General features: G+C 46.6%; 1 protein-coding gene across 1 annotated transcript in view; it reads right to left on the reverse strand.

The window, feature by feature from the left end:
* The window catches only part of LOC139055694 (focadhesin), a 307088-nt gene that overhangs the window by 178473 nt on the left and 112721 nt on the right, over positions 1-15894 (reverse strand). The window contains exons 17-19 of the mRNA XM_070533225.1: positions 11364-11552; positions 1837-1946; positions 418-569 (exon numbers count right to left, since the gene is read on the reverse strand). Coding sequence (XP_070389326.1) covers positions 418-569; positions 1837-1946; positions 11364-11552 — 451 coding nt within the window. The remainder of the gene's footprint in view (positions 1-417; positions 570-1836; positions 1947-11363; positions 11553-15894) is intronic.

A 15894-nucleotide genomic window follows, 5' to 3' on the forward strand; every position in this document is an offset into this window, starting at 1 on the left:
AAACAAGCTACGGTAATTTTTTATTTTTTAAAATTTTTTTTTAGATAGGTCCTTCAGAAGAATTGGCACCTGCAATAAAAAAATCATCCTTGGGCAGTCGCATATGGCAAAAAAAATTCTACCCTGAAAGGGTTAATAGTGGTATTTTAGGATTAGTTAGGAAAGCCTTCAGGGCCGCTTTAAGGAACACTTTGCTCCTCTGACTCAAGAGCCATATTTCCAAAAGTAAGGGCTGTTTCCAGGTCTGGACATTTTCCACATGTTCCTGGACAGAATGAGTGGGCACCTGGCACAAACAATGAACGCACGTATACATGCACCTAGTTGTGATCGGTGCATTTGATTTCCCATTTTCCTTTTTTGGTACATGTGGTGGCGGCAATATAACCAGCCGAAAGCAGCACCAAAACTTCTCACCAGAGCCAGGAGGTGGCATCAGCCTGGGGCTCATCTTTGAGCCCACGCCGCTGGGTCTCTTCCGCTGCACGGAAGGCACGCCGAATGTAAGCGCCCCATGCGGGGGGGACAGCCAGGCATCGAGCCCAGTCAGCACCATCTAGCGGCACATCCTAGAGACACAACAGGCAGTCCAGTGAGCCGCGCACAAGAAAGTAACACTTCTTTCAAACAACCACCTTCCTGTACTCGAGTTATTTGCTTGTTAGTGGTGCGTTGAGAAATTAACATATCTCTGTACATTTTGTGGATGCCATTTAATCGTTTTTATTTTTCACTTCATCGTTCATGAAATATTTTGTTTTTCTTGCTCCTGGTCATTACTAATAAGATCATAGCTTTAGTGTTACCTTTTTTAGCATTTCTGTAGAGTGAACCACACTAACAATTCTTTACTTATTTTTGCCTTTGTTTTTTTGTGCCTGTTCAATAGTATGTGAATCAAGGTTCCTGAAATTGCTCACATTATGTACATAACTAAGATCTCGTAAGTTGCTACCAAAAGTTGACGTATATGCACATCACATTTCATTATACACTTCTACTTTGTAACATGATCAAGCTTTCTGCACGCCTATCATGTAAAAACCTCATACAGCAGGCGCTTTAACGTTAACAGAATTTTAAAAAATCACCTGTGGCATTTAGCCCAATGCTATACATTGCTATACAAGCATAATGCTATACATTGCTTACACTGGGGATCAATATGCATGCTTGACTAATTAACAAAGTTTCACTAATTAATATTTCAACAAGGTAGTTACTATAGCGCATGCGAAATTGAAGCCAGTGATTTTACCGGCCAGATGCTTCGGAGTCGACGACTGCTTCTAGAGCGGCTGCATACGCTGAAGAATGTCACTAGCTCGCTCGTTCATTCACATCCCAGGACCAGTGGTGCCAAAAGCATCAGCACAATTCATCCACTATGGCTACGTGCTTTGCTCCTGGCTCACTCGTCTAGTTGTGGGTGCCCTCTACTCCTCCCAGTCTTTTCTCCAAGCTGCTCTCCAAGTACCACGGTCCTTATGGGGTACTGAAACAAACATCCACGGCAAACTACCTCACTGAGCCAATGGAAGTGTCTTCCAACCAGCATCATTGCGGACAGGAAATTGTCCACATCTCCCGGCTCAAGCAGTCGCATGACCACCCTGTGTTCTCCTGTCCTTAAGTCGCCAGGACGGCTACTCTTTCGGTGGGGAGTGGCTGTACTTAAGGCACTGGGTAGTGGGCATGGTGCTGGTGAAAAGAGAAAGACGACGAGGAGCGCTTGCTTGCCCATTTCGCTATAGCACCAACTTGTTTCAGCCTACCACTGCAAACCTAGGACTTGTGCTGCTAGGCGAACACCCCCGTTGGAAAATAGATAAATACCTGAAGCAAGGATGGCAGCAAGCGCAGGTAGCCTTCATAGAGGCCGGACCCAGGTTTTGCCCTTGATGTGGCAGCAGACTGTGCTGGCTCATATGTCAGCAACGTGCCCACTACATAAGAGGAAAGAAGAAAGGCATGTTTCAATGACAACTTCAAACAGCCCAGCTGCAGAAAAGAGAAGGCTCAATGTATGCATATTGGTCCCAGCCAAGGTGTAAGAATATCGGAGTTAAAATAACCATATACCCGGAAAATGGTCAGGTCATGTCCGACATGGCTTCCTTTTCCTGCAGACAGGTAGCATTCATATTCTAAGGGCTGCACCTTGCTATGCACAGGTTATTGCTGGCGAGCCTCACTTGCACTTAATCATTAGTTGTGCAGTTTAGGCTAAGGTGCCTGAATAGAAAAAGCCGCATTGTCTACAACTATTTTCTGTACTTCATAGCCCTGTCGATACGTTCCCGTTACATACTTTTTCCCAGCGCCAACGTTCGCTATCGAGAACACACAAAAATTACCCAACAGAGTTACCCTCATTTTTTATACCAGTTCATATGTTCCTGGAAAACACGATTTTTCAGCCCCAACATTTAGCATATCGCCAAACTGCGATCGTATGATATTTTCTGGGCGCTAGATAACATGTAAACGAGAAAATGTGCGAGGCACGTGCGATAAAGAGTATATAGCTGATCGCCACAGCAGCTTCACCACTACACTTGCCCGCCCGTTTCACGTGAAAATGCCAGTGTGCACTCAGTTTCTCATTTTGGTACCAGCATATGCTCTCCAGGGTTGTCGCATGTGGCTTTCACAGCTCCGTCAATCCTATTGCAATAAGCATCTTCGCCGATGTTTCACAGCGCATGGTGCCATCAAAAGCATAGCGCAAGCTTCTAATAGACAATAACTGAAACGCACAACTGTTCCTTGCTGTAGACTGTGATCGAATATATTTTCCAGCCACTAGATCCCATGTGAACAAGAAAAGACGCAAGGCGTGCACGATCGAGAACAGTATGTAGCCACCCGTCTCACATGTGACATGTGAGGTGGGTGGCTATAACCCGTCACAGTTTCTTATTCCGATACCAGCAAATCTCTGCCCGAGTCGTGTATGCCGCATTTGCAGCTATTGCCACTAAACCTATTGCGATAAGCATCTTCATGTATCCTTTTTGCAGCGCGTGATGCGTAGTGCCATTGGTAGCGTACTGCACACTTTCAGTAGGCTACAATCCAAAATCGCTGCCGTTCTCTGCTGCAGGCGGCTGATATGGGCATCATGTTTCGCTTCAGCGGCATCTGGCATCACCCACCAGCTCAATTTCGTTTCAGTTTCCTATCGCCCTCTTAAAATACCACACAATATGAAAACAACAAAACGCATCTCAGGTCACCGAAAAACCACCGGCTCGATGCGTGTCGGCATCTCATGTTGCAATGATCTGCGCACCGCTTTGCATTAGAAAGGTGTCAACAGCAGTTAAGCCTGTCAAATTTTTTTTAGATACTTCGGATTATACGTTTTCCCGGTTAGTATGTTTATTGTTTTTTTTTGTTTTTTTTTTCAAAATGTATGAACGAGGTTCTACTGTACATGCTTATACGAATATTCAATATTTTCAGATATTCAATTTAATATTATGCTACATTCTGAGAAAAACAGTAACTACAGGACCACAGAATTGTACTGTTTTTCTTCTGGCACAATATTGTTATGGAAGGATGAAAGAAGAGAGAGGAAGAAGAAGATCGGAGATGATGGCTGCTGCGTGTTGTTGGTGGTCAGCCATTCTTAGCTGTTCTGACTCATCCTGTATATATATTGTAAGTATAGTTTTTATATACTCGCAAGATCCCCGTAAAATATTGGTGAGAGGTGCGGGGTACCACGGCTGGGAACGGAGCTCCGCAGTGGACGTTGCGTCCCGCACGTAGGATCAACGTCGTTGCCACCTCCAACGTCACCGTCACATGCTACGTCGCTGTCGTTGTGCAACCCAAGGATCGTGGAACTTTCTGCGGGACCGATGGTGCCGACGTTGAGGAGTGGGTGGACATGTACGAACGCGTGAGTGGAATCAACATATGGGACCCTACGCTTATGCTAGCTAACCTGTTGTCCTACCTAAGAGGCACGGAAAATGTGTGGTACAAAAACCACGAAGAGGAGCTAACCAGCTGGGACCAATGCAAAAAGAAATTGATAGAGTTGTTTGGCAAAAAAGCTGGCCGTAAAATTGCCGCAAGACAGGAACTGGCCTCCTGTGCCATATCCCCCACGGAGTCCTATGTCTCGTACATCCAGGACGTGCTGGCACTTTGTCGTAAAGTGCCAGCACATGATGTGAGAAGCTGAGAAGGTCAGTCACATGCTTAAGGGAATTGCAGACAACGCATTCAAACTGCTCATGTGCAAGAGCTGCTCTACAGTTGATGCAATCATTAAAGAGTGACGACAATTCGAGCAGGCAGAAAGCTGAAGCATCTTGCAACCATTCGCCAGACTTCCCAATAGTACTGCCCCAACGTCGAGCTGTGAAAATCAACCCACACAGCAGCATGCGTCGCCATCAGAGGACGTGGTGCAAATCGTTAGACGTGAACTGGATGCAATGGCGCCCACAGCTTTCTGTTAGTGTAGCCCTGATGCTACCCCATTTTCATTTCCCCTCGTACAAGCCATCGTTCACCAGGAACTTGAAAACATTGGTTTACAATGTGTGTGTGTCACCAATCCCAGAGCTAACGAACGCCCTTCTACTATTTTTGCTCCACCCTGATGCTTCTCTTCACCTTATCGCAATTCGACTGAGTGGAGAACTGCAGACGACCAGCTGGTATGTTTCACCTGTCGCCGCATTGGTCATGTCGACCTATACTGTTGCAACTCGTGGCCCTCAACACCTCACACGCCGACCAACCTGAGCCGTTTTGATGGAAATACCCAGAATGGTTCGCCCACTGCCGAGTCTAACAGCGCCGTCAACTCTGCTCGGAACATGTGGTACAGCCGCTCACTATCGGCACGTGGACATCAGTCTCGTTCACCGCAAACACGTCGCCCATCTTCCTGTTCACCACGGCCACGTCGCCTTTCGTGTCCTGTGGCTTTAGGCCGCACCCTTTCAGAAAACTAGGAAATGCAGCCCTCGGAGGTGGTGCTGCATTGCCAACTACTGCAGCAAATCCTCTCTCTGTGCCCACAAGGAGAAGTGTTTTGACGTCAAAATAGACGGCGCACTTATCTAAGCACTCGTCGACACTGGAGCCCACGTATCTGTGATGAGTGCTAGCCTACGTAGACGTTTAAACAAGGTCCTAACCCCAGCAGCTGTCCGAGTGCTTCATGTGGCCGATGGCAGCGTGCTGGTTGTTCTTGGAATGTGTACTAGCGTTTCATTATAGCCGGCCACCCTACTTCTGTTCTCTTTGCTGTGATCGAAAACTGCCCTCCCGACGTTATCCTTGGATTGGACTTTTTATCTACTCATTCTGTTCTCATCGACTGCACGACTGGCGTTCTTCAGTTAGAACTGCCTCAACTCGCCGATGCTGCGAGTATCGCCCCACCACGCTTGTGCTCACTTCGACATGTCCGTCTGTCATCCGAGGCAACTATTTACGTCACATTGACCGCCCAGCCACAGGTTCCTGACGGTGAATATGTGCTTCACCCCATCATCGATGTGCTTTTGAACCAAAACGTTGCTGTTCCGCATACGTTGGTCACGGTTGCTAATAAAAAAGTCGTTCTACCACTTCTTAATTTCAGCCTGTGCCCTCAAGTGCTTCCAGCTGGCATGTTCTCGGCCAGCGTTTCTAGTGGTTGCAAATTTGACATTGAGAGTCTGAATGCCGAGAGTGGTTTATTAGCGCCAATTGCAGCTCACAGCTCTGGTTCCTTAACAGATGACTTCGCGAAAATGATTGCACCTGACCTCACCTCTGCACAGGCCATGGACATACGACTCCTGCTTGAATCGTACAGTGATACCTTTGATTTCGGTGACAGGCCATTAGGCCAAACATCTGTTGTTCACCACCGTATAAAAACTGGAGATACGAATCCTATTCATCGGCATCCTTATCGTGTATCGCATGCTGAACGTCGAGTGATCCAAGAGCCAGCCCTTGGGCTTCGCCTGTCGTACTTGTGAAAAAGAAGGATGGTACCTGGCGTTTTTGCGTCAATTATTGCCACTTAAACAAAATCACACAAAAAGACATCTACCCACTACCACACATCGATGACGCCTTGGAGTGCTTGCACGAAGCTAAATACTTCTCGTCCATCGATTTTCGATCCGGCTACTGGCAGATTTCAGTTGATGAAATGGAACGCAAGAAGACGGCTTTCATCACACCGGATGGCTTATTTCAGTTCAGTCATGCCCTGTGGCCTATGCGATGCTCCAGCGACATTTGAACATATGATGGACTTTCTTCTGCAGGGCTACAAATGGACCACCTGTCTTTGTTACCTTGACAATGTTATTGTTTTTTTTTCCCCACGTTCGGCAGCCACCTTACCCAACTCACTGCAATTCTTGCGGTTTTCCGAAAAGCCGGCCTTCAAATGAACTCCACGAATTGTCAATTTGGGTGCCGTCATATCACTGTGTTGGGACACCTCATTGACGCATCCGGTGTCCGAACAGATGTGGAAAAAGTTCGTGCCGTACGCAGTTTCCCTATGCCACATTCTGCCTCTGAGGTGCGCTGCTTTGTCGGCCTGTGCTCTTACTTTCGCCGTTTCGTCAAAAAATTCACCGACGTTGCTCGACCTTTGACAGATCTTCTAAAGAAGAACACGCCATTCTCATGGGGCCTGGAGCAGGCTCACGCATTCGCCACTTTCATCGGGTTTTGGACCACCCCTCCCATACTTGCCCACTTTGATCCATCTGCACCGACCGAAGTCCACACTGACGCAAGCGGCTATGGTATCGGCGCTGTTTTCGCCCAATAACAGAATGGTACCAAGTGCGTGATAGCTTAAGCCAGCCGCCTGCTCTCACATGCCGAGACAAATTACTCCATCACCGAGCGGGAGTGCTTGGCTTTAGTTCGAGCTGTTGCCAAGTTCTGGCCATATTTGTACGGCTACACGTTTTCGGTCGTTACAGATTACTATGCCCTCTGCTGGCTGCCTTCCCTCCAGGACCCCACAGGACACCTTGGTCGCTGGGCTATCATCTCCAGAGTGCACTCTGGCAGCACTGACTGCACATGCCGCATGTTCGTGCTGCATGATGGCATCTTCTACCGCCGCAATATGACTCCCGAGAGCCCCGAGTTGCTCCTTGTCCTTCCTCATCATCTGCAATCCATCGCTCTCGAACAACTTCATGATGCACCGATGGCGGGACATTTTGGAGTTTTGCATAAATACAACAGCGTACGACGCCGGTTCTTTTGGCCGGGTCTCTGTCACTCAGTGCATCGCTATGTCACAACTTGCGAATTGTGTCAGTGCTGGAAGAAACCTCCCCTGCCACCTGTCGGACGACTCCATCCTACTGAAGTTCCCTCTGAAGCGTTCTTTCGCGTAGGCCTTGACCTGATTGGCCCTTTTTCGACAACAACTAGAGGGAATAAGTGGATCGCCATTGCTACTATTTATGCGACACACTATGCGATAAAAAAGGCATTGGCGACCAGTTGCGCAACTGACGTCGCCGATTTTATCCTTCACGACATCATTCTCCGGCACGGTGCACCTCGACAGTTACTTACAGACCACGGCCACTCGTTCTTGTCTTGGGTTGTCGACGACCTCCTCCGCTCTTGTGCCACTGAGCACAAGCTGTCCACTGCCTACCACCCACAAACGAACCGTCTTATGGAACATCTCAACCGAACAATCACAGAGATACTGTCGATGTATGTCTCGAACGATCACCGAGACTGGGACGCCACGGTGCCTTACGTGACGTTCACGTATAACTTGTCCTGACATGAGCCGCAGGATATTCACCCTTTTATCTCTTGTATGGTCGCGACTCCGCACTGCCGTTTGACATCATCCTCCTTTCTGTGCCACGTGTTCCAACTGTGTACGCTCGTGAAGTCCTCGATCGCACTCGCATGGCACGTCAAGTCGCCCAATCTCGTTTATTAGCCACACAGCATATAGAGAAAGAATGTTACGACCGCTGCCATCGCGATGTTAAGTTTGCACCAGGTGCTTGGCTGCTCCTCTGGTCACCATATCATCGGGTTGGCCTCACCCAGAAGCTTCTCTCATGCTACACAGGGCCTTATGAAGTCCTATGCCAAATTAACGTCAATTACGAGATTTCGCCGCTACACTTTTGATGCATCCTCAAGTCAGACGCCTGTCGACGTCGTGCACGTTTCGTGGCGGAAGCCATACTTTCGTCACAATTCTTCGCCTGCCATGCGCCGAGACGGCGCTTTACCACCCGGGGGTCCTGTTACGGAAGGATGAAAGAAGACAGAGGAAGAGACAGAGGAAGAAGAAGATCGGAGACGCTGGCTGCTACATGTTGTTGGTGGTCAGTCATCTTAGCTGTTCTGACTCATCCTGTATATATAGTGTAAATATAGTTTTATATACTCGCAACATTTCCGTAACAATATTATATTTAATATTTAAATATACTGAATATTTGTAGAGTCAATTCCGGATATATGGAACTCCAAGGGGATCGCGAGACATAGATAATTCGAAATATAAAATATGCCTATCCAAAGCTTGCCTGAAACTTTCGCAAGTCTCAGACAGATTGCCGAGCTCATGAAAAATGGGCATTGGCCAATTCACAGATTTGTGAAGGCCATGTCGAATGAACAAAGATTACTTTTTTTTCTTCACACAAATGTTGCAAGTTGCTTGAGCAGCAGAGTGGTTTTTGGTCGCAATGCTAACCCTAAAAGTATGCACCACTCAGATGCAAATACACAGTGCGCCTTATGCAGGTCGAAGTGCTTGTTGTGCATCTTTATGCAGGATAGGGTAGAAGTGAATGCAGCACAGAAGCAAATCAGACTGTATATCTAGTTATACGCCGCACCACCACCAGTGCACCTGTACTGCAAATTGTGTGCAAACATGCCCTGCAGGGTGTTGATTACAATACAGTAAAACCTCATTAAACTATACCTACTTAAACAGTAGCTTGGCTTTAAAAGTAGTAAAGTCAAATCCAAAAGTCAGCAGCCATTGAACATAATGTATTTTGTATGCTCACAAACCTACCAGCTTATATATTGCATACGTATTGGTTAACACATAGTGTTTCCACTTTTCGCTGCGAAATACCCAGCCATGCAGGCCCTACCTGTAGCACAAAGAAGTTACTAAACTAATTGAATTTCTCTAAGTAAAATCCGTCAGAAAAATTGTAAAGTACAACTTACACACAACCTACAGACATGATAGCATCAGATTGTAATTTGAATATACCAGAAAACATAATTCTGTTATGCAGAAACTTAAACACAAACCCCTTTTAACATGATAGCATTTTCCAGTCCAGCTGCCATTTGAGATCTGTCTTAGTAGGAGTGGGACCAGTTCCTTGCACACCATTAAAAAAATACACACACACACACAAAGCTCGCCTTTGTGCATAGCGTTCGCCGCCAACGTTTCCCGGGAAACATAACAGCTACACAAGCTGCAGTTGCTCGGAAGTGTGAGATGCACTCAGGGATCTTTAAATGCTATTGTCTTCCATCCTTAAAGGTGAAGCTTAAGCGTCTTCCAAATTTTTTTTATGTATGTGCATATGTATGCATAAATATCTAGAGTCAACTTGCACTAACATTTTATGTGCTTTAACCTTTTCAGTGTCAGGTTGTTCAAAGAGGACACATTGACATAGTCACTTTTTTTTTTCTTTTCCTATACAATCAACAACCGATTTTCGGACAAGTCTGATAATTCGGATGCCTTCATGGTACCATAGAGTCAATGTATAGTGATAGAGTACTCCGTAAAGTTAATGCATAAAAACGTCTGAAATTTGGATGTAGAAACCCTTCACCGCTGTCAACAACGGTACCAACTCCGCCTCTGAAATCTTCACAAATGGCTTCAAAGCGCTAAAAGCATGATGCGTTGCATAATGCCAGTTACAAAAAGTCACTTTCGCAGCAATATAGAGGAGTTATGCGGTGAAGCATATTAAGAGTGGAAAGGGGCCACGAGACACAGCAGGTATTTCTTAATTACATACGAATGTCGGTTGGAGAACCGTTGGACCATTAGGGTTACAGAATGGTTACCAAGAGAAGGGAAATTCAGTCGAGGATGGCAGAAGACTAGGTGGAGCGATGAAATTAGGAAATTCATGGTCACTAGTTGGGATCGGTTGGCACAGGACAGGGGTAATTGGAGATTGCAAGGAGAGGCCTTGTCCTGCAGTGGACATAAAATAGGCTGATGATGATGAAGATGATGATGATGAATGCACCCACCATCTACAGTTACAGTAAAAGCACGGATATGCCTAATAAGTGTACTGACAGGCCTTCAGAGCTACTTCGTATGATCCTGTGGGGATATGAGCTCTTGGGAATAATAAAAGGCGTGATTTTTTTTTTTTGACTGCCTGATTTTCCAGGCATTTTCAGGGCCCCTAGGCAGTCTGAAAAATTGGATGTTGACCATGTTATAAAACAAGCACAACAGTTGTTCTTTAGTTATTCAGAAAGAAGAAATGACACAGATAATGGCAAATGCACTTTTAGTATGATCCTCACTAGAGAGTTGACAACGTATGGGTATGTTAGCGAACACTGTGGGACAAAAACGTGTAAACATACCGGTATATCAGTAACATTGATAGGATTAATGCCATTGATAATTTTTCAGGCAGATTTTTGTATTCTTATTATTGATTATATTTTATACTTATCCCTGTTTTACACATTTGTCTTGTTTACTGACTGCTTCCATTTTATACATCCCTTGAATGTATTGTTACAAAGCAATTCAGTTTTTCTTTTTTATAGTTTGCTTTAGTGCTTGTTGTATTTTTGCACCATGTACACTCCCATCCCTGCTATACCGAGCCATGAGCTGCAGTATATGCACATAAACAAATAAATAAAAAAAGTCACAGGCGGGTGCGGCACGCGCAGCATAGTCGCAGCATAATTTGGAGGAGTAGCTCCACAGGAGTTCCATTTTCGGCACCACGCACTACAGGGTCATAGCGGCAAAGTCTCTTTGCGTCGTTTTCATGAGAACCATCCGACTGTCTGCCTGGCGTTGATGGTGAGCTGCGGCTTGTGCTGCAGCCTGTCCTGCTCTTTGCATAGCGGTGTCCTGAGCCCTAGGTTGCCTGGCTGACGCCCACGCAGTGAGCCCGGGTGCCCTGTGGACACTGGGTATACATTTTTTTTTCCATTGTCGGCGATAGCTCCAACGGACACCAGACACTAGCGGCGGAGATGGTGGAAACCATTGCCAACCAAAGCAGCTATAGGAAAGAGCCCATAACAGCTAATGCTGTCATAAACTAAAATAAATGCATGCCAGCACTGACCAGCCAGGCTTCCCTGGATGGCTGGGAACCGGTTGGCCTCGTATAGGGTGCACAGTTGAGCTCCAACGCTGGCACGTGCAGATGCATCCCCGCTGCTGGCAGATGGGGCCACCCTGGATGCCGTGTACACCGAGCGTGGAAGCTGCAAAACCTCGTGCTGCACCAGTGATGACAGCAGCTGCCCATAATCTGCACCAGCAAGACATGACCTGGCTGCTTCAGTTTGATCACACCAACCACAGGGGCAGCATCTACATTTTGTGAAGTGCATTAAATTATGCATTCAAGGTTGAACAGTGCTGGATCTTTTCAACCATGCACATACTAAGACTAGCTACATACGAGGTTCTTAATATAAGTGTTCATGGTGTATTTTTGAGCAGCCCTTACAATTAGATGAAGGACGAAGAAGATACACACGAGACAGGCGCTTTTTGGAAAACAAGCACTAAGAAAGCAATTCATATATATAAAACACACGTATATCCACAAAAATAAGATTCTTCACTTCTTGCCTCTCGTAGCACCATCCTGCAAGAATTTAAAGTGGCAACTAGGAAGCCTTCATAAAAGTCTTCTTTAAGTTACAGCATTGGTAATGGCATCTGCTGCCGCAAGCTAAACTTGCAAGTGAAACCTTTCGTTAAGTTTAGCAATGTGGGATACAAGATAGTGAAAGACCATCTGTACAGGCCATGTTGACCGTGATCGTTGATGGTGCGCAAATAATTATTTCTTCACCTAACTCTGCCTTCAGCAGTCAAGAATGTACAGCAGGCTTCCGTTTGTTTGCGTACGGTTAATTCAATTTTTCAGTTGATTTGATCGCAACCAGAGGTCCCGGCCAGTGCCCATACATTTCTATAGGACTAAGCTATGATTATTTTAATCCTGAAGTTAACCATTGTCCAATAATTCGAACTTGGCTGGTTGTCATGCACATTCCTGACCCCAATGGTGACCTAAGTGGCAACTCCAAAAGCATCATAGTCAGTCTCGGTGGCACTTAGGGTACAATGAATGCATCGAACATATGTCATATCCCGTCAGAAACATTTATTTCTGGCCTAATCCAGGAAGATATTCAAGCCGAAGTGGCAACTCTAAATGAATTATTACAGTATTTACTCGATCCTAACACACACCTTTTTTCCCAGGAAAATTAGCCATAGAGTTTCTTGGGCGGTGCAATCTGATACGAAACCAAAACCAAGTTCACAACAGCCTACAGCCAGAGTCAGCCAAGCAAGCGTCATTGCCATTGGTATCATAAGATGGCGACCATGGATGGCAACAAAAGTTCGCATAGTTTGTGTACGATGATGCGCTGCTTTCATTCTGAATACGAAAGCATATTCAAACAATTCGGTACTTTACATGTTAAAGTGCAACTTCAGCGACTTTTTGACGATGTCAAGGTAACGAAACATTTAGGTTCTCGAGACCCCCCTGTCACGCATCTGATAGCAGAATGTTTAGGCGAATTCTAAAATAATCTTAAATAACCAAAGAAAGCGCAGAAACAAAACAAAAACCTGACCAAGCAGCTGAGCGAACCTTTTCGTGTGACATCACGAGTGTACACACTGGGAAAGGTGCACAAGGCATGTCGGTCTCGCCCGCTGGCAACGAACAGCAGACGCTCGGCGGAATCATGACCGCGCCGGACCTTTGAGTGACAATGTCAGCTGTAGGACGATTGCAACCGCACAACCGCAATGGACAGCGCATATCCGCTTGACTGATCGTGGGCATACATCCACATGTGCCATGACTGAATTCTCGCCACACTGACTTCCACTCCGCTGACTTCAGCTCACAGTGCTCCTAGTTGTCTGCACCAGGCGCATGAAGTGGGGCCACATCTTGATGTTGCCACTAAGTTGGGAGACCTCATGTGCCGTCCTCGTCGTGGTGACACCGGTGAAAATTGACATTTGTTTCTTATGCCAATGGTACAATTGTGTTTCATTTGAGACAAGGGAAGTCAAGTTTACCGCAAGATCAAATTGCGGAACAATGCTTCCGCGCTGCTAACACTTCGACTCAAGAATAGCTGTGGCTTGAGTGTGGCTCATGTATTTGTGAGCAATCCATTTGGTCACCCATTTGCCTAGCTCTTTCACAAAAAGGGTTGGAGATCACATCTCCTTGATTAAGTCACAGCTTTCCCAAACAGGAAATGTGACCTCGTCCTCGTTGACCATCCCCAGATTGGCCAAAGCGAGGCTTTCACTCCATGGGCAGCGCTTGCATTCACCTAACATACAATCTGTGGTTGGGGAACTGCAGCGGCACAATGCTTTCATGCCTTCCAATGACGTTTCCATGCCGGTTACTTTCTCAAGCAGAGAGACACACAGATTGGCATCAGCGCAATAAACGCAAATGAAAACCTCTTGTTTTGATGCGAGCAACACCTATTTTGGACATATGCTGTAAAACTTTGACAGGACGATAGCACTTTTGGGGTGAGCTGCTTTGAACATCTGGAAAGGCTCGTGTATAGAACGTGTCATAAACCACTCTGAGACATACTCTCTCTGGCCATTCTTGATGACTAACACAACGTCCTTCTTGTTCAGGCTCTGCCGAGAGCACCCAAGTTCATCCTTGGTGAAGTAGTCAAGCGCAGCTTGGACATCTGATGGGCTTAGCCTTGACCTCACATATGGATCAAAATCGGACCACATTCCATGCTTTTAGGGTCAATTTCGGGCCTTTCTGAGCATTTACGTTGTGACAGCTGGGACTGCCTCTTGAATGCGTTCATTTTAAAGTTCCAGTGGCATGATGGAGGTGGAGGTGCTCTCGATAGGACCTTGAAGCCTTGTAGGTTAGCTTGAAGCTATTTAACCAGCCAGCGCATGCACGACATTCTGTCACAGACGGTTAAGGTGTACTGACGCTTACGTACGCAGTGCTTAAATTTGAGCACATATTCATCACCACAACAATTTCAATCTCGGCCAGTTTTTTCTTTCCATAAGATTATCTACTGTGTTTATGAATGGAAGATGGTGGCTTCAACGGTGTGGAGATGCGCGACTGTCACACGTCCCGTGATATGTTGTTTTCCCGCATAGTTCCCGCCTCCTGCAATCCGGCTTAGCCGCGTGGCCTGCATGATGCCGCGGCAGTCGGTCTGGTTGAGGCGCAGTACGAGAGATGGCACGAGTGTTGTGCTGCTAACGCCGCCTACCGGCGGGGTTACTTGGGCGCGAAAAGGAGAAAGCTCCTCCTCTTGGGTTGCAGGTCAGCGAGCGCCGCGGACGTCCCTTGCGTGCACCGATCCATGCTTCTGCGAGACCATCTCGTGTGGCCTCCTTCGAACGCGCCACCGTTCACGTGACCGTAAGCGCGAACGACCAGGCGTTGGGATCCAGCATGGGGCGAACATATTCGCTCGCTATCCGGTCGTGGTGAGTCGGACTTCCTAGATTTGTTGCGCGCCCATAAGCATGTTTTGTGGATAGCAACTCGGCTAGCAGGCATTGATCTATGAAAGGTGCAATAAATGCCCTTGTGATTGTCTGCACTACTGTGTTGTCGTTCCTTTGACCCAAGAACGCGGATGAGAGCCCACAATGGTAAAATATCAGAAAAAAGATGGACGTACTTCTTCAAGTCATCAATCACTTCTTCTTCTCCCTGAATGAATGCGTCTGTTTCATCACGGGTGTCACTACATGAAGACAGAATTTCCTTGAGGCGCGTAAAGCAGTGCTGCCAGACCTTATCCGTGTCACAAATGTCCTCAGCTTCTAATAGTAGCTTCTGCAGGAAGGCAACATCCAAAACATTTATGCAACATAAATTTTTTTTCTTAGCAATTTTCTTCTTGTTAGTGCATAAATAATCAGCACAGAATACTCGAACCGAGCTATGAGCCACATGCATCACGTGCAGTGAACAGTTAGACCAGGTCACAATGTTTATGCTGAACAGCACTGCACTTTTCCTGTCGCCTTTTCTGCGCCGCTGTCGTGACTGAGCCTGCAGAATGTCTCACGGTCTCGTGTTCTATGAACAAGGCCGTCTAAAGCATTTTACTGTGAAAACATGTGGGCCACGCTCATTATCAAAGGACAATGTCCGTCTGAAACCACAGGTGACCTCTGCTGTTCTCAGCATGGGAAAGCAGATCAGCAAGGTCCTGAGAAACTGTAATAAATTAGCCAACTTTGGCAGCCTCTGGCGCAGTCATGCCACACTGCACTATTTCGGACAGCTGAAACACGGAGGTGAAGGTTGAGGTAAAACAGGAAGACATTATCTGTGAGCGACGTGGACAAACGGCTCGGGCAATGACTTGGATAGGTTTTTAGAAAGGCACAGTGTGAGTTGCACACAGTGGTGCCGAAGGAGGTTCTAGATGGGGAGCAGCTAGTAGTACCACCTTTATAATGCCACACCTACTGTTTATGGAAGAGCTCCGTCACTTACGGATTAGCCTGCCTTGGTGCGGCGTACAGGTAATTCACTGTGTGCACCAGGCAGGTTTTGGCAAGGTCAGCCACAACATGCACTC

The sequence above is a fragment of the Dermacentor albipictus genome, chromosome 2 (genome assembly GCF_038994185.2).
Source record: "Dermacentor albipictus isolate Rhodes 1998 colony chromosome 2, USDA_Dalb.pri_finalv2, whole genome shotgun sequence".
NCBI classification, from domain to species: Eukaryota; Metazoa; Arthropoda; class Arachnida; order Ixodida; family Ixodidae; genus Dermacentor; species Dermacentor albipictus.